The 21,012-nt window shown below is 36.4% G+C and overlaps 1 protein-coding gene across 1 annotated transcript; it reads right to left on the reverse strand.

Moving 5' to 3' along the window:
- Positions 1–11,689: 11,689 nt before the first annotated feature.
- LOC128652511 (putative nuclease HARBI1) lies at positions 11,690–12,859 on the reverse strand. The gene is made up of 2 exons (XM_053705447.1): positions 12,232–12,859; positions 11,690–12,057 (listed from the first exon to the last, which is right to left on the reverse strand). The coding sequence occupies exons 1-2, from the start codon at positions 12,857–12,859 to the stop codon at positions 11,690–11,692; spliced, it is 996 nt and encodes a 331-aa protein (XP_053561422.1).
- Between the last annotated feature and the right edge of the window lie 8,153 nt (positions 12,860–21,012).

Consider the following 21,012-nt stretch of genomic DNA (forward strand, 5'->3'; position numbering starts at 1 on the left):
TTGGTGTCAAGGCCTAGATTATCCCCCACATTGTTCTACAAAGCAAAAAGATACAAGTGTCTGCAGATTATTTCCAAATCAATGTGGAATTTTAACAAAAGAGAACATGATAGATTCCTACCTTCATTTTCAGGCTCATCTTCCTCCTCTGCCGTCACCAGTGTTGTACATGGTTCTCGGGAACTCTCCTCCTCGGATGATGAGGATGATTCATCACTTTCATCTGTTGGAGAAGAAACACAACCCCCCCAGAAAAATCATTGTTATGGATGCAGAATTGGTGTCAAGGCCTAGATTATCCCCCACATTGTGCTACAAAGCAAAAAGATACAAGTGTCTGCAGATTATTTCCAAATCAATGTGGAATTTTAACAAAAGAGAACATGATAGATTCCTACCTTCATTTTCAGGCTCATCTTCCTCCTCTGCCGTCACCAGTGTTGTACATGGTTCTCGGGAACTCTCCTCCTCGGATGATGAGGATGATTCATCACTTTCATCTGTCCGAGAAGAAACACAAACACAAATGATTATTAGGTAGATGAATATGTTTAAAGTTATATGTTATGACCATCATTGCTGTTAGATGGTTGTGACAACCTCATGCTTTTAAAAAAGAAATATTACATATTAGCTATTCCATTCAGTTACCTGCTAAGACCTGCAATAACCACAAAGGTCACAGATGCACTTCAGCAGATAATGGGATACAGCATATTGTAACAATGTCTTGTCCTCCATTATCACCTTTTGATGCTTAGCACTGGTCCAGTTTCTCGTGTGTAATGCTTTTCACACCAAATATTTAAGCAGTTAATTCAGCAAATCTTTTGAATTAGCAATGCCTATAAGCATTAATCATTGCGTGTGCCCTGTCTTCTCTACAAAATCATTCACATTATCAGTCACTGTACTATATGCTTGATTTTAGATAGAGGACAGTACAGATGTGATGCACATCCAAATTTTGATTACCTATGAAAATAACATGTGTGCCTAGGCCATAATACATCCCTGATGAATCAGCATTACGAAAATTAAAACATTTTGATATCTCATTTTAATGTAAATAATGAGATCTTGTAACATTACCTTCATTTTCACTCATAGCTGAGGATGTCCGGAAGTCCTCATCCCCCTGAGGTTGGAGCAAAGTCAGTGGCAGTGGTGGTGATGACCTGTTGCTCACTGGGCTGCTGTGGGATACCGGCAGCAGATACCTAGGTATCCTCTCCCATGGCCTTGATAGGTCTGCAATTATAAAGTATTCATGTCCACATTACAACTATTCACTTTATACTACTATGTCTAATGCTCATGCAGCTTCCAAAATTGGACATTGTACACTCCAGATTATATTAATAATAACAACACATATATCATATATCATATATCTATATATTATACTATATTTTCTGAATTTTTATCATAAATAAATGATTGTTTACCATTTATGCTTTCAACTATTTAATGGTACAGTCTATACATAAAAATAAATTCATGATTCAGATAGAGCATCTTTTTTTAAACAATTGTACAAATTACTATTTTTTTTTTTCTATTGGTATTCTTAGTTTAAATGTATTTCATATAGATAACACTGTGCTTGTGGAGATAAAGTTATCTGGTAGCAGGCACTGATTGGCTAAACTAAGTCTGTCAAAAGAAATAAAATAAAGGGGCATTTTGCAGAGGCCTAGATACAAGATAATGACAGAGGTTAAAAGTATATTATAGTAACTGTGTTGGTTATGCAAAACTGGGGAATGGCTAATAAAGGTATTCTCTAAATCTTTTAAAACAATAATAATTCTGATGTAGACTATCCCTTTAACAGTCAACATTTTACATGTTATATTTTGGTGCGTCATATGTGTCGACAGAGATTAAACCGAAAACTGAAAATAAAAATAAAATCTTACATCTCCGAATGAGCGACCTCATGGCCGTATAGCGTTCCAGCTCTCTGCATCTCAGGTCACTGAATCGTCTCAGACACTGTCGTCGCCTCCTATGTATCCCTGAAACGCGTCTCATCCTGCGCATCATCTCATATATTATTTCATCCCGTCTCTCGTGCCTAATACCGCGCACACCACCGATTCTCCTCGGGAAATACCTGTTCATTCCGTAAACAAGTATAATAAGCTCCCCATCTGTGAAAATTGGTGTTCTCGACATACTTGTAAACTCACGGAAACAAAAATAACTTTTTTTTTTAAGGCGACAATAAATATAATAGGTATACAGCTGTCTCATTGGTTATTGAAAATATCAATTTTAGTTTCGCTTATTGATTGGAGGGACATCTGAATAATATTGTATGCAACAGCGAATCACTAAACATGATGAGCGTCATCTAAATATTAATTCTAAATGCGTCACCAATGTACGTTTTTTATAACCAATAGAAAATTATATTATCTGCGTCACAAACAAAAACAGAAATAGCGCATGAAAAACCTTATGGCCCCATAGGCCTGTTGATTAAAAAAAACATATCTTGTAAATTATATGATTAATGTTATTAATATTGAACAAAATAAAAAATATAAAAAAATACATACCTATGGGGTGTTGAAATCAGAGATCCTCCAATTTATTCGACATAAAAATGGAGTCACGAATGGCGCACAAAGTATATGGATTTATATAAACTTTTGGATGATTGTTGATTGATTACATTGCTTGCAATAGCATACTGATTGGCTGATTTAAATGATCACCTGGTTCATCGATTTCCGAATAAATATCAAGAGAAAAGTCAATTGAATGTGTATGGTTCAGGAGATAGAATTGTCTGTTAACCATTACCTTTGAATTTGGCATAGACAATGGCATCTGCAGGGTCTGGAAAAACAAAATCAGGACGCAATATCCAATTCAATTTCCAGCAGAACCAGATTCTTGTTACTATGGTGCTGCAAAATTACGATTTTTTATTTGGTGCTAAAGCACAAAAAACTACTACCTCCAGGAAAAACGAAATATGGCGCTCAATATCAGAAAATGTATCTGCTGAGGGGAACAATGTTAAAACTGTAGATAATTGCAAAAAAGATTCTCGGATATTAAGAGAATTTTGAAGGCAAAGATGGCCAGAGAAAAAAAGACAGCACGTCAGACAGGTGGTGGGAAGCCATATGTTGCAGAACTCTCAACATATGAAACTTTGTTAATGGAGAGGTTGGGAGAAAATATGCTTCAGGGTCTAGAAGATTTTGACCACGACACTGACGCCTTAGCCGCACAAGGTACATTTAAATATTTTAACGGCGTCATTTCTGACGTCGAAATTTAAAAAATGTTAATGGTATAAATGTTTAATATTGGATTTCAATTATATTAATACTTAATATTGATTTTAAACCTTAGTCTATTACAGCATCTACTAGTAGAGCTTCTACTGTTGCTACACAGCCGTTACCTGTGGTTGATACTGGGCTGATTGATACGGACTCCAGCCACAGTTTTTCTTCAGCTACAACACTGCCAGACATAATGTGCCGCACCCCTGACCCAGGTGTTGGACAAACAACAGGTATGTAAGTTAATGTTAACTGTTGTTTAATGTAAATCTGTAATTTTTAACTGTTTAATGTAAATCTGTAATTGTTAATATTCAATTTTAATTTATAATGCCATTTTTTATAATTGTAGTGGAAGTCAGAAGGGCTATGGGGCCAGCTCCTACCTCTTCCATCTCCTCCTCCTCCTCCTCAGGTAATACAATTAATGCAACACCTGAATGTTGTAAGTGTGAAAACTTAAACAGACACTGAATGCCATAATCATTAATTTGTGTGACCCTATGAAATCACAGTAAATATTTTTTATTTTATTTTTTATTTAAAGATTGTAAGATAGCATATTGGATTTCATTCCAGAGTTTTATAAAACGAGTAAACAATATCAAAATTAAAATACTTTATCTTGTGATGCTGCATGTAATATAAAGGGTTAATAAGTATTAGGGCACATTGAAATTTTGTCAAATATAACTGTTGAAAATAAAAGGGGCGTTCAACCATTTATATGTGAAATCATTCTAAATTTATGTATTACCCACAAATAATTTATTTATATTTTTGATTGCTCAACATTATATTGCTACATGCATGTGATGCATATCTAGAAATTATTTCCACAGCATATTAAACACTGCATCTCTTCAGAGCAAAAGAGGTGATTGTATCCTGTGAACTATTACAACAAGATGGTAGAAGCACCTCAGGCTCAGGCAATGAATGTTGTTTAAAATGCTGATGAAAAGTGCTTATTTAAAGGAACAGTCTACAAAACAATAGTTATTGTTTGAAAATATAGATAATCCCTTTATTACCCATTCACCAGTTTTGCATAACAAACAAAGTTATATTAAAGGGACAGTCAAGTCCCAAACAACCTTTCAACAACTTTACAATTAACATTTAGCAAGAGATTTGCTTTGTTCTCTTGGTATTCTATTTGAAAGCAAACCTAGGAAGGATCATATGATTTTTATGCCCTTCAAGTCCGTCTATATTTTATTTACTTTTCAGAGCAGGGGAGAGCTAGCTCATGTAGGCCATATAGATAGCATTGTGATCACGCTCGTGGCTAGTGCCAAACACTGCACTAATTGGCTAAAATACAAGTTAATAGATAATAAATAAAAGTCATGTGATTAGTGAAGTTCAAAAGATGCTTCGATACCATTTAGTCACAAAAGAAAAAAGTGTATTAATATAACAGTGCTGCTTTTGTAAAAGTGGGAAATGGATAATAAAGGTATTTTCTCTCTTTTTAGACAACAAAAAATGCTGGTGTTGACTGTCCCTTGAATATTCTTTTTACCTCTGGGATTAACTTGTATCTAGGAACCTTCTTTCAGTCCCCTGATCACCTGAATTTTATGATGAAATTTTAATCAAATTTCAAATTTAATTGTAAGTCCAATCTGAATAATGAAAGCATAATTTAGACTAGACTGTGCCTTTAAATACAATTTATTTAAAATCCCTTACTTTGGATTCAAAGCATAGTTGTTAATAGTTGTATATAAAAGATTTTGGGTTTATATTACTACATAAAATACATCCATATGCTTTCCTATTTTGTATGTAATATTCTTTTAAAGGGACAGTAAATTATGAAAGCTAAAATAATTAAAATAGAGCATGTAATGTTATAAACATTTCCATTTTAATTTTATTACCAATTCTGCTTTGTTCTCTTGATGTACTTATTTAAAAGATAAACATTCATTTGAACTGTGTTGGTTATGCAAAACCGAATGTTTAATAAAGGGATTATGTAGATTTTTTTTTTTTTTAAAAAAAACATTGTTGGATGTCCCTTTAAAGGTGCATGTAATACAAACATTTTTATAGCATTTTTGCAATGCATATTAAAATGTACAAAACCATGAAAAGTTCATTATATGACTGTTTTATTTAGGGCATATGTATTTTGCATGAAATAATAATGTACATGTGTGATCTAGCTGCACAAGGCATATTATTTTTAAAATTTAACTTTTTAATAATTTTTAATTCAAAAAATAATATTTTTAAATAAAAGAAAAAACAATCACAAATATATTATGATTGGTGTGTTAAATGTCAACTGCAATGTATTATTATTAGTTGAATGGAAAAGGAGTGCAATCCTTGCAGATGGCTGTGACTTATATTAATGAAATTTACAGATGAATCTGTGCAGGCAACAACCATAATATATCTAACCCAAGTGTTGAATATGTGCTTATTTATCATTACTAAGAAATGAGATTACAAGAGAACAAATCGATATTAAAAATATTATTGTTTATAAATGTGTATTAAAAAGAGAATACATTGCACATTCATGCAACTTTAATTTTGATTATAATATTAGTTTATATTTACAATAGGTACCGAACGGTGTCATCAGCTGTCGGAGGAGCTTACAATTGTGGTTAGGCAGATACAGGAGAGTTTATATGACGAATCACAAGATCTGATTGGTAGCCTACTGAATGACGATACACAGATAGAAAGGTATCTTGAAGATTCAGCTGCTGCCGCCGCTGACCATGCTGAACCTGCTGCACCAGGATCTGACCCTGCTGCTGCTGCCCCTGCTGCAGCACCTGCTGCCGCACCTGCTGCCGCCCCTGCCGCCGCACCTGCTGCTGCCCCTGCTGCAGCACCTGCCGCCGCCCCTGTTGCTGCCCCTGACCATGATGATGATGGAGCAATAAATAATATGGTCAATCTGGGGAGGCAGTATAGTGACAATCAACAGGAGTTGATTAGGACATTGGGTGTATATATTCAGCAACAGGGGCGTCAGGTGGAGATGCAAATGGAATTGCAAAGGGAGAGAATAGCTATAGATCTACGCAGGGTAGCCATAGAGGAAAGGGAGTTGGTGCGAAGGGAGAGAGCAGATGAGGAGAACCGAAATTTCAATCGAAATTTATTTCTGTTGATGCAGGGTACCCTTCAAGAATTATTTTCTTCAAGAAGGGAAAGATCACCTCCACAATCTCCCACTGCCTCTAAGCGGTCTAAAGATTAGTTTTTTGATTTATTTTATTTTGTTTGTATTATGCATGAAGTAATGCTTGTTATAATTTAATAAAAAAAAATATTTTGATGATTATCTTTATTGTATTTTATTTGAAAACAATGCTGTTTTTAATTACTATTCATTGGTCATATCTAATAAGTTATTAAAGGTACAATGTACACCAAAGTATTTTATATTTTGAAAAATAAATAACATTATTAAACATTGACCGGTTATGCAGAACCAACACAACTATATTAAATGGACATAAATACAATAATAATTAATTTTTATGCTAGAAAAACATAATTTATGCTTACCTGATAAATTCCTTTCTTCTGTAGTGTGATCAGTCCACGGGTCATCATTACTTGTGGGATATTAACTGCTCCCCTACAGGAAGTGCAAGAGGATTCACCCAGCAGAGTTGCTATATAGCTCCTCCCCTCTACGTCACCTCCAGTCATTCGACCAAGGACCAACGAGAAAGGAGAAGCCAAGGGTGTAGTGGTGACTGGAGTATAATTTAAAAAATATTTACCTGCCTTAAAAAACAGGGCGGGCCGTGGACTGATCACACTACAGAAGAAAGGAATTTATCAGGTAAGCATAAATTATGTTTTCTTCTGTTAAGTGTGATCAGTCCACGGGTCATCATTACTTGTGGGATACCAATACCAAAGCAAAAGTACACGGATGACGGGAGGGATAGGCAGGCTCTTTATACAGAAGGAACCACTGCCTGAATAACCTTTCTCCCAAAAATAGCCTCTGAGGAAGCAAAAGTGTCAAATTTGGAAAAAGTATGAAGCGAAGACCAAGTTGCAGCCTTGCAAATCTGTTCAACAGAGGCCTCATTCTTAAAGGCCCAAGTGGAAGCCACAGCTCTAGTGGAATGAGCTGTAATTCTTTCAGGAGGCTGCTGTCCAGCAGTCTCATAAGCTAAACGAATTATGCTTCTTTGTTAGGTTTGTTGACAACCTTGACAGATGAAATCTCCCTCTTGGGGGAGAGGATTTGAAGTCCAGAAGGTATCCCTGAGATATGATCTCTAACGCCCAGGGATCCTGAACATCTCTTGCCCAAGCCTGGGCGAAGAGGGAAAGTCTGCCCCCCACTAGATCCGGTCCCGGATCGGGGGCCCTCAATTCATGCTGTCTTAGGGGCAGCAGCAGGTTTTCTGGCCTGTTTGCCCCTGTTCCAGGACTGGTTAGGTTTCCAGCCTTGTCTGTAGCGAGCAACAGCTCCTTCCTGTTTTGGTGCAGAGGAAGTTGATGCTGCTCCTGCTTTGAAATTACGAAAGGAACGAAAATTGGACTGTCTAGCCTTGGCTTTGGCCTTGTCCTGAGGCAGGGCATGACCTTTACCTCCTGTAATGTCATCAATAATCTCTTTCAAGCCGGGCCCGAATAAGGTCTGCCCTTTGAAAGGAATATTAAGCAATTTAGATTTAGACGTAACATCAGCTGACCAGGATTTTAGCCACAGAGCTCTGCGTGCCTGAATGGCGAATCCTGAATTTTTAGCCGCAAGTTTAGTTAAATGTACTACGGCATCTGAAATAAATGAATTAGCTAACTTAAGGAATTTAAGTTTGTGTGTGATGTCATCTAGTGTGGATGATTGAAGTGTCTCTTCCAGAGACTCAAACCAAAATGCTGCTGCAGCCGTGACAGGCGCAATACATGCAAGAGGTTGCAATATAAACCCTTGTTGAACAAACATTTTCTTAAGGTAACCCTCTAATTTTTTATCCATTGGATCTGAAAAAGCACAGCTATCCTCCACTGGGATAGTGGTACGCTTAGCTAAAGTAGAAACTGCTCCCTCCACCTTAGGGACCATTTGCCATAAGTCCCGTGTGGCGGCGTCTATTGGAAACATTTTTCTGAATATAGGAGGGGGTGAGAAAGGCACACCGGGTCTATCCCACTCCTTAGTAACAATGTCAGTAAGTCTCTTAGGTATAGGAAAAACGTCAGTACTCGTCGGTACCGCAAAATATTTATCCAACCTACACATTTTTTCTGGGATTGCAACTGTGTTACAATCATTCAGAGCCGCTAATACCTCCCCTAGTAACACACGGAGGTTCTCAAGCTTAAATTTAAAATTTGAAATGTCTGAGTCCAGTTTATTTGGATCAGAACCGTCACCCACAGAATGAAGCTCTCCGTCTTCACGTTCTGCAAACTGTGACGCAGTATCAGACATGGCCCTTGCATTATCAGCGCACTCTGTTCTCATCCCAGAGTGATCACGTTTACCTCTTAGTTCTGGTAGTTTAGCCAAAACTTCAGTCATAACAGTAGCCATATCTTGTAATGTGATTTGTAATGGCCGCCCAGATGCACTCGGCGCTACAATATCACGCACCTCCTGAGCGGGAGATGCAGGTACTGACACGTGAGGCGAGTTAGTCGGCATAACTCTCCCCTCGTTGTTTGGTGAAATATGTTCAATTTGTACAGATTGACTATTTTTTAAAGTAGCATCAATACATTTAGTACATAAATTTCTATTGGGCTCCACTTTGGCATTAACACATATAGCACAGAGATATTCCTCTGAATCAGACATGTTTAACACACTAGCAAATAAACAGCAACTTGGAAATACTTTTCAAAGTAATTTACAAATAATATGAAAACGAACTGTGCCTTTAAGAAGCACAGAAAATATTATAACAGATAAAATAATTAAGTTATAGCATCAATCTTTGTCAGAATATACAGTTTTAGCAAAGGATTGTTCCCCTCAGCAAATGATAACTAACCCAGGCAGCAGAAAAAAAATACACAAATAAATGTTTTTTATATCACAGTCAATACAATCAGCACAGCTCTGCTGTGAATGATTACTTCCCTCAAAAAAGACTCTTGAGATCCCTGAACTCTGTAGAGATGAACCGGATCATGCAGGAAGAAAATGAACCTCTGACTGAGTTTTTCTGATGCATAGTGAAAGCACCAAAATGGCCCCTCCCCCACACACATAACAGTGAGAGGGATCAGTGAACTGCTCTAATTTAAATCAAAACTATTGCCAAGTGGAAAAAAAAAGTGCCCAAAACATTTTTTCACCCAGTACCTCAGAGAAAAAAACGTTTTTACATGCCAGCAAAAAAACGTTTTACCTCAATAATTAATTGTCATTTAAAACCTATTGCAAGTCCCTGCAAAATAGGTTAAGTCTATGTATACAGTTTAAAAGCCAGAGAAGTACCATTTCCCAGAAAACTGAAGTGTAAAATATACATACATGACAGCCTGATATCAGCTACATCTACTGCATTCAAGGCTGAGTTTACATTATAACGGTATGGCAGGATTTTCTCATCAATTCCATGTCAGAAAATAATAAACTGCTACATACCTCTTTGCAGATTAATCTGCCTGCTGTCCCCTGATCTGAAGTTTACCTCTCCTCAGATGGCCGAGAAACAGCAATATGATCTTAACTACTCCGGCTAAAATCATAGAAAAACTCAGGTAGATTCTTCTTCAAATTCTACCAGAGAAGGAATAACACACTCCGGTGCTATTATAAAATAACAAACTTTTGATTGAAGATATAAAAACTAAATATATCACCATAGTCCTCTCACACATCCTATCTAGTCGTTGGGTGCAAGAGAATGACTGGAGGTGACGTAGAGGGGAGGAGCTATATAGCAACTCTGCTGGGTGAATCCTCTTGCACTTCCTGTAGGGGAGCAGTTAATATCCCACAAGTAATGATGACCCGTGGACTGATCACACTTAACAGAAGAAATAGAATGTTATTTCTAACTTTTCTAGTAACAACTTTAATTGTAGAATTTTTGTCATTCACTTGTTCTATATTGATGAAAGATGAATGTATGGAAGCTCATGAACAGGTAATAACCAATGTTATTGATAAATAGAAATATATATATGTTTTCAACTCATTAAAAATAATGTATATGCACTAAAGTGCCGTTACTCAGTGGGCATAATAATTACTGATATTACACTACATAATATAATTTGAAGCCCGGGCTTAAGATTCAAAAATATCCTTAGCACACCTAAGCTTGGGTGTGATGCTTTAACACAGTGTTTGTCAAACAGTGTGCCATGGTACATTTGTGTGCCATGAGAGATCCTCAGGTGTGCCACGGCAGACTGACAACATTGTGAGATATTTCTTTAATTTTGCTTGTTTTTTACTCCCAGTGCAGGGGTGTCCCTCTTTCAAATTTGGATATATTGGGAGGTATGTGACAGGCATCATGTACAACCATGACATATTGCTATTCACTCACAGACATTCAGTATGATTGTTTGAGAATGAATGTCAATATGTCACGTATAGTTTGTAGGAGGCATGGCATCACAGCACAATACATACAGTGTGATGTGTGTATGTATATAATATATATATATATATATATATATATATATATATATATATATATATATATATATATATATATATATATATATATATATATATATATATATATATATACTCTATTAGGATACGTGTGATTTTTTTCAATTTTTGAATGGTGGTGTGTCACAGTATTTTTTAATTGAAAAAAGTGTGCCATGAAAAATAAATAGGTTAAAAAATCAATGCTTTAACCAATGGAAAATGGTCAATCTCCATGATAATGTTTTAAGGAAAAATGTAATAATGTATCTATACATATAATAAGAGAAACCAAATTTATATATTTGATTTGGGTGGATTTTTGATTTTTATTATTACAACCTAATCAGGGAGACTAAACATCTGCCATTGGTTAAAGAACACCACCCAAGATCATGTGTTAAACCTGTATTGCATTGATGCTGATTCCAAAAATTATATACAAAGATGAGGAAAATAGAATATAATTTAATAATAAAAATTGCCTTCTCGATAAATCATGAAAGATGATGTTTAATGTACCTTGTATCTAAGCATTTTCTGAGCGCCCTATGATAACATGGTCTATCACTTATAATCTATTGAGTATTAATTAGAAATATTTCATTAAAAAAAGAGTCAGGTGTGAAATGAAGAACATTTATTTGAATACATATTAACAATTAAGTTAAACTAACATAAATAGCCTCTTTTGGGATAATTTTAAACATAAAGATATGATGAAACAAAAGAACATATGTACAATATATTTACATAATCATTGTTCAAATAGAGCATGGATGTAATCAGATCGAGCTTGTACTCCACTTGCATCAATTTGCTCTAAAGGTGCCACATTGTCATCATACTCTACTTGTAACATAGAAATATCAGCATCTGGCATGCGTAATGCTAGGTTGTGGAGCATGCAACATATGAGAAATATCAGGGATACTTTCTTTGGTTTGTATAGAAGTACTCCCCCAGAGAGGTCTAAACAACGAAACCTGCTTTTCAAAACGCCAAATGTGCGCTCTATAACACATCTTGTAGATGTATGAGCCTCATTGTAGCGCACTTGCGCAGGAGTCCTGGGGTTCAGCACAGGAGTGAAAAGCCATTGGAGACATGAATAGCCTGAATCTCCTGTGTGCAAAAAATAATTTGATTTTAGCAATATGAAATACATAATATTTTTATATCCATATATGACAATTAGTAAGAGATATTTACCTAGGAGAATTCCCTCTGGCATTTGATGATTCTGAAACAGGTCATAAACATGCAAATTTCTCAGGATGAAAGAATCATGTGTTGAACCTGGGAATCCTGACCGGATGCTCATAATCTTCAATTTGGCATCAGAGATGACCTGTATATTTAAAGAATGGTTACGCTTGCGGTCACAATAGGGCAATTCTCCTAACTTTGGAGGCTGCACTAACACATGGGTACAGTGAATTGCACCCAAAATGTTTGTCATCCCAGCAATCCCATAGAACTGCACCTTCACACGATGCCAATCCTCTGGTGTTTCCGGAAAATGTACATAATTCACTATCCGTTGGTGTAAGGCTTTTAATACTACAGTTAGATGACTTGAAAAAGAAGCCTGGCTCATCCCCACAACTAAACTTGTTACAGCCTGAAATGATCCTGTGGCGAGGAAATAGAGGACAGCCAGCAGTTTTAACATTCCAGGGATTGCCTTTGTCCTATAAGTTATAGGTTCAATGGAGTCTTTGATCTCCAGATACAGATTCTCAATTAAACCTCTATTCAAACTGAATCTCCGAACAATTTCCCTGTCACTCAGGGTATGTAACCCTATTCTAGGTAAAAATAACCTTGGCCTTCTGCGTCGTTCATAACGCTGAACTAACTCCAAAAATCTCCTTCTTTTGCGTCTTTGTTGTATAGCAATGCAAAATAGATTGATCATCTCCATCTTGGTAATGACTGCATACATCAAACTTTCTATGCTGTTAGACACTCTCTTTTATAATGACCATTTCACCTGCTGAAAATGCAGGTGGAAGCAACATATTGATTGCTGCAAGTTTTGGAAGAGACAATTAAGGTATATGATTTTTTCGTATAGATATATTTATACATATTTTATAATTTATACATATTTTATACATAGATATTTATCTGAAAATATATAACAAATGATAAAAGGAACATAAATGTTTTTCATTAGAAATCATTTCTAATTCCGATTGAGTTCTATAGCATCCGCAAGCTCAGAGGTGGCGGATTGAGAAATAGGTACGCTGCGTCGGATGAGACGCGAACGTAATTGTTGAACTTTAGATAATTTCGGGACAGCTTCAAATTGTTTCGAATAGGAGAGCGAATGCAGAGGATTACGCTCAATTTACACATGATTTCAACTCGCATCGATCTGCGTCGAATAGAGAACGGTGGATCGTATGTTACGTCATAAAATTCTAATTATTACGATCTTAAAGCTTTGATAAGTAAGGCGCATCCTCATCGCGCCATGTACGACGCGGAATTCGGGCGTATTGTAGGTTGACACTTTGATAGATGGGCCTGTTAAAGTTTATCTTCAAGAAACTAAAGATTTTCGGCAGACTCCTACCCTGTTAGTTGATTTCTCTGGTAAGCGTAGGGGTCTGAAGGCCACTTCTACCACTCTTTCTCTCTGGTTGAGAAGTTTTATAAGTTTAGCTTATGAGACAGCTGGACAACAGCTTCCTGAGAGAATTACGGCTATTTCACTAGAGCTGTTTCTTCTTCATGGGCTTTCAAAAATTAAGCTTCTGTGGAGCAAATCTGTAAGGTGGCCACTTGGTCCTCCACTCATAGTTTTGGGAGAAAAGTTCTTCAAGCGGTGGTGCTTTCAGATTAGGTCCGCTTGTCTTGTTCTCCCTCCCTATTCATTCTGTGTCCTCTAGCTTGGGTATTGGTTCCCACTAGTAATTAGAATGTTTTGTGGACTCTCCATGCCATAGGAAAGAAAACTAAATTTATGCTTACCTGATAAATTTATTTATTTCTGGGCATGGAGAGTCCACGACCCGCCATTATTCTATTTAAGACGGCAGTTTTTTGTATAGTCCTCAAGCACCTCTATACCCTTGTGTTATCTTCTTTTTCCGTTTCCCTTCAGCCAAATAACTGGGGGTTATGAGTAAGGGAAGTGATACTTAACAGCTCTACTGGGGTGCTCTTTGCCTCCTCCTGCTGGCCAGGAGTGAATATCCCACTAGTAATTAAAATGTTTTGTGGACTCTCTATGCCCGGAAAGAAATACATTCATCAGGTAAGCATACATTTTGTTTTTTGTGCAGCCACCAATCAGCAGCTTGCTCCCAGTAATGCATTGCTGTTACTAAGTCTACCTAGATATGGTTTTCAACTTAGGATACCAAGAGAATGAAGCAATTTAGATAATAGAAGCAAATTGGAAAGTTTTTTTAAAATCACATGTTCTGTCTGAATCATAAAAGAAAATGTTGGGTTTAATGTCCCTTTAAAGCCAAATTAAAATCAAGTTCACATTGACATTTAGGGGCCGATTTAACAAGCTGTCAATCGGCCCCAATGCAGCTGTTTCCGCGCAAGCCTTCAGGCTTGCCGGAAACAGCAGTTAAAGGGACACTGTACCCAAATTTTTTCTTTTGTAATTCAGAAAGAGCATGCAATTTTAAGCAACTTTCTAATTTACTGCTACTATCAATTTTTCTTCGTTCTCTTGCTATCATTATTTGAAAAAGAAGGCATCTAAGCTTTTTTTTGGTTTCAGTACTCTGGACAGCACTTTTTTATTGGTGGATGGATTTATCCACCAATCAGCAAGGACAACCCAGGTTGCTCACCAAAAATGGGCCGGCATCTAAACTTACCTTGTTGCATTTCAAATAAAGATACCAAGAGAATGAAGACAATTTTATAATAGGAGTAAATTAGAAAGTTGCTTAAAATTTCATGCTCAATCTGAATCACGAAAGAAAATTTTTGGGTACAGCATCCCTTTAAGAAGCTTCTTAACTTGTACGCCTCTTCTGAGGCTGCGGACATCAATCCGCCCGATCGTTTACAATCGGGTTGATTGACACCTCCTGATAGTGGCCGATTGACCATGAGTCTGCATAGGGCGGCATTGCACAGGCAGTTCACCAGAACTGCTTGTAAAATGTCAAATGGCAACAGTAAACGCTGTCGGCATTCAGCAATGTCTGTCTAACATGATCCACTGAGCAGATCATGTCGGACAGACACTTGATAAATCGCCCCTTAGTTTCATCTCTCAGATCTAAGACTTGATAGGCACTACACAGTGACTGTTTGATGAGAGCAAGAGCTAATTTGCATCTTACGTTGATTAGTCACAGATAAGGTGATAACAATTCTAGAGAGGCCTTTCAAGAGGTATGTCATTAAATTGCAAAATAATGCAAATTGTGTTAATTTTTCAGAACAAGTGGCCCCATATTGAGCTGTTAAAGTACATTAAGCAATAAACTAATTGGGAATGATGCCAACAATTGCAATAGTTTATAGATTTTATCTTTTAAAAAAGCAAGTTCGATGACTACATATCTTCCCTTTTTTCCTCTATAAATAGAAATGATGCCTTCATAAGACTTGTAGAAATGAAAATGATAAGTCAAAGTGATAATAATACATAGTGGTTTCATTTCCCTTTCATGAACTTTTGTAGAGTGTTTGACCGATTAACTATTTTCCATGACATCTCAATGATACATTAAAGGAACATTGAACGTTAAATAAATGCTATACAGAAAGATGAATTAAAAGAAAAGATAAGTCTGAGAATAACATGCAGATATATTTTTTAAAGTTTCATTAGCTGGTGAAATATTGACAAAATAAGTGTAAACTTTTATTGTCTATAAAACAATGGGAGCTGCCATGTTGCAACTTAGATTACTTTCTCTGCTGTGTCCAATTAGGGACAGTTAAAAATAGGTCACTAAAGTGTGCAGCCAATAGCTGTGTGGAATATAACAGTGTTCTACACCTCCATATCTAACAGGAACTGAAAAGCTCTCAATTTCATAATGGAATTACAGGAAAAGGGGATAGAATAAATAAAGTATATTGCAGAGATTTTATATATATATATATATATATAAAACTTATCATTTTATATTACCTTCTCAAATTGTTTAATGCTACTTTAAAGTCATGTTAATTAACTAAAACTGAAAAGTTACTATGTAAAAGCAAAATGTAAGGGGAAATGCCAATTATAATTTAGTTATATTCTTCAAATTCTGCTGCCCTCTGTAAATTATACAAAAAAATTATCCTGTTTGAATTCTACAAATAAATTTTACTTGTAAGATATATTGTTAAGCACCTCAAACACATGTAAATCCTTCAAAAATGTATATATAAAAAAGCAAGTACATTTAATATTTATTTTGCTTGCTATTACTGCTTTTAGCTTGTGATCTTTGCTCTTCCCAGAAGTATTAGGTGTACATACTGCAATTATCCTAGAAGTCCCCAGTTTCACTATCTTTATAACCATATCAAAAAGGAGACTTTATATCCTCTGGTCAACATCAGCAGGTCTTCTTCCTCTTGATCCTTGCCATGTTCTGGTTCTCACAAGATTATGCTTCTCTATTGATCAATCTTGGTTGGGTAATGTGGTTAAACAACCAGGACTGCAGGCAGGTTTGTTGCTATCAGCACATCATCCCTGGCCACTCTCCTGACAACTTATCATAACATCTCCAATAGGAAAATAAACATCACCATAAATGCAAATTAATAAATAATAATATATATAACTTGATGGTCCATATATATTTATACACATAAACCAATAATAAACAGTGTACCTAGAAGGACTATCTGTATATGTGTGTACATAGGTTTCCATATGTGTTTCAGAATTCTATTTTAAGAAATTCATAGAGAAAATAACTAATTGTGTAGTTCATTAACAGATCTAGACAAGCCAGGTTTTCCCACAGAAAACCTCTGAATTACATTGTTTCCAATGCAGCAAAGGATTCTGGGTAAGATATGCAAATTAGGTTCACAATGACACACCTTTTTACTTCATGTCTGCTTTTCAGCAGATAACCTTTACGCCTAAGCATCACTGTTCACACAGCTTATAAGTTTAGCTAGGGTTAGTGCTGTGATTCATAACCATCACAGGACAGACTGTTTCGTGTTTTTTGCCACTCATCAGTTGGCAGAAGGTTTGAATTACTGCTGGGTGAAGTTGATTTCTGGGCAAAATACAACAACATTTAAAATTAGGGGGAGGTAAAATATAGAGTCAAAATATAGAGAAAATAACTTGTGTAGTTCATTAACAGATCTAGACAACTAATTTTAAATGAAACTAAACAGTCTGTCCTGGAATAGTTATTAATCACTGCACTAACCCTAGCTAAGCTTATAAGCTGTGTGAACAGCGATGCTTTGGCATAAAGGGAATCTGCTGAAAAGCAGACTTGAAGTAAAAAGGTGTGTCATTGTGAACCTTATTTGCATATCTTATATATTATTATATCATATATTGCTTATTAGCTTAGCTAGGGTTAGTGCAGTGATTCATAACCATCCCAGGACAGACTGTTTCGTTTAATTTAAAATTAGTTGTCTAGATTTGTTAATGAGCTACACAATTAGTTATTTTCTCTATATTTTGTGCATAGTGGAGGATTTTAAACTCACCTTTTACCTCCCCCTAATTTTAAATGTTGTTGTATTTTGCCCAGAAATCAACTTCACCCAGCAGTGATTCAAACCTTCTCCCAGCTGATGAGTATCAAAAAGCACGAAACAGTCTGTCCTGTGATGGTTATGAATCACAGCACTAACCCTAGCTAAGCTTATAAGCTGTGTGAACAGCGATGCTTTGGCGTAAAGGGAATCTGCTGAAAAGCAGACTTGAAGTAAAAAGGTGTGTCATTGTGAACCTCATTTGCATATCTTACCCAGAATCCTTTACTGCATTGGAAACAATGTAATTCAGAGGTTTTCTGTGGGAAAAACAAGCCTTCTAGCTTGTCTAGATCTATTAATGAACTACACAATGAGTTATTTTCTCTATATTTTGTGCGTAGTGGAGGATTTTAAACTCACCTTTTACCTCCCCCTAATTTTAAATGTTGTAAGAAATTTATATAATTAGATTCAAGATAAATTTCAAATATGTAAGATCTCATGATCTCTAACTTTTGCAAATACTGATCTTAATAACTTTAATATTGCACTCAGTTATTTTATCTTATTTTCTTTGACACTAGTAGTCAGTGCTCAAGTACACCTATTTCATAGATACTTAAGACTCAGTTGATATCCCACTGTCCACTTTGTTATATTGCACAATCCAACAATCTGATTGTAGGATGTTTATAAATGGGAATGAAAGCTGAGGCACTATTCCCTTCAGTATTAAGAAGTATACTACTCCCAAAATTATTTGGGGTTTAAACATCTATTGATATAGTGTAAACTATTCCTCTCAATGGGCTGTTTTCCGATAAATATGTACATTCTTTATGCAATATATACGATATCATGAATGCTGTATGAATGCATTTGTAATGATATATATTTTCCTCACTTGTATATAGGCTAGCGTAAGTAAATAGTATTCTATACCTTTAATTAAGTCAATCATTGAAAACAGCCACAGTTTTTAACCAATCACAGGTTGATACAGGGTTCATAAGTCAGGTAACAGGTGAACACATTAGCTATGATTACGGCCTAGTGCCGAAACATGTTAGCAATTCACTAGCTGTGACTCTATGGATTTTTTTGTCCGGTACCTTCCACATGTGTTTTTAAACTTTTTGGAATAAAGTTGGATTTTTTAAATTGAAACCGTCTCTGCAGCCTCTTTCTTTTGTACTATTACCTATACCAAGAAAGCAGAGATTGTTACGTATTTGCTCGCCAGCTTTGACAGCTTAGACCCCTCGCCTAAGGACTATAGAGGATACATTCTTTATCAGAACCAACCCAGACAGACTACTATCTCCCAATTGGATGAGGGGGTCACGTGGTTGTATGCAAGCAAAGCATCAGAGTGTCATTGGATTTCACGCCAACAACCGGAGAGCAGGTCCGTGAATGGAGAGCAGATGCTGGTGATACTCACTCAGGATATTGGAGTGCACCAGGTCAGGTAAGTGGGTACAGTCGCATAGTGGTTTGCTGCTACGTATTCAGTTGTCTTTTGTTTTGACCCATGCCAGTAGTGCCAAAAGCCCTTAAAAGGAAAGTGCCTGTCTCCAGTTTTGATAAGACAGTGGGGCATTTACGGAAAAGGAAAGTATAGATAAAGTGATTGAACTGTATTCACTACAATTGTTGTTGTAAAATTTTTGCCAAGGTGTCTATTGAGGTGACATTTTTTAACTGGAATATTAATGTAGCTGTTATTAAAATATAGCTCACAGATTTTATCCCTGGCAATTCACATAAGCTTGTTTTATTCAAGTAGTTAATTCTTATTATTAATTCTTTGGCCTAGCCTCTGTCTAAGAAGGACATTCCCAGTAGCCTTTGAATGGCATTTGATAAACCACTCCCTATTGAATTGGGGTATAAAAAACTGTAACACCAAAACCTCTCTCTCTTCTTATCCCGCTCCTGCTGAAAAGATGGATAATTTTGGACACATTAGAGAATCTGGCTAAGTATTTCTGGGATAATATTCTGTGTAGCAGTGTTACACAAATTGGAGTTGTGGTAGAGTTGCCCTGTATAAATTATTTGGACTGTTTTGCTGTAAAATAGGTGTGTATATATATATATACCTCTAAATATTTTTCTTATTATTACAATTATTGATTCCTAGTGATGTCGCGAACATAAAAATTTGGGTTCGCGAACGGAGAAAGCAAACTTCCGCAACTGTTCGCGAACGGGCGAACCGCCATAGACTTCAATAGGCAGGCGAACTTTAAAACCCACAGGGACTCTTTCTGGCCACAATAGTGATGTAAAAGTTGTTTCAAGGGGACTAACACCTGGACTGTGGCATGCCGGAGGGGGATCCATGGCAAAACTCCCACAGAAAATTACATAGTTGATGCAGAGTCTGGTTTTAAGCCATAAAATGCATAAATCACCTAACATTCCTAAATTGTTTGGAATAACGTGCTTTAAAACATAAGGTATGATGTTGTATCGATCAGGTAGTGTAAGGGTTATGCCCGCCTCACAGTGACAGACCAAACTCCCCATTTAAAGGGACAGTCTACACCAGAATTTGTATTGTTTTAAAAGATAGATAATCCCTTTATTACCCATTTCCCAGTTTTGCATAACTAACACATTTATAATAATATACTTTTAACCTCTGTGATTATCTTGTATCTAAGCCTCTGCAAACTGCCCCTTTTTTCAGATCTTTTGACAGACTTGCAGTCTAGCCAATCAGTGCCTGCTCCCAGATCACTTCTTGTGCACGAACACAGTGTTATCTATATGAAATACGTGAACTAACACCCTCTAGTGGTGAAAAACTGTTAAAATGCAATCTGAAAGAGGTGGGCTTCAAGGTCTAAGAAATTAGCATATGAACTTCCTAGGTTAAGCTTTTAACTAAGAATACCAAGAGAACAAAGCAAAATTGGTGATAAAAGTAAATTGGAAAATTGTTTAAAATTACATGCTCTATCTGAATCATGAAAGTTTATTTTGGCCTAAACTGTCCCTTTAACGCACCGCAAACAACTGCCAACAGTCCATATGCACAACGGCAAACTCTCCATTTGCACAAGGTTGGATACCAAGCTAGCCATGTCCCGTTCCTTGTCCTCACTAATGTCATTGAAGGTCTCTTCCTCCACCCAGCCACGTACAACACCAAGGGTCCCCAAAAGGTGACAACAAGCCCCCTGGGACGCCTGCTGTCTTTGGTCTTCCACCTCCTCAAAGCCACCTTCCTCCTCTGACTCCTCTTCTTCAGACTCCTCTCTCTGCGTTGCCTCTCTCTGTGTTATTATAAGGTGTGTTAAGTAGTACTATTCCTATCAGTTTAATCCCTGTTATGTCCCCTATCAGGGTACGTGTATATGGCATCGATTTTAGGAACCGGGAGATGGAAAAAGATGCTTGGTC

The sequence above is a fragment of the Bombina bombina genome, chromosome 3 (assembly GCF_027579735.1).
Source record: "Bombina bombina isolate aBomBom1 chromosome 3, aBomBom1.pri, whole genome shotgun sequence".
In the NCBI taxonomy this organism is placed as follows: Eukaryota; Metazoa; Chordata; class Amphibia; order Anura; family Bombinatoridae; genus Bombina; species Bombina bombina.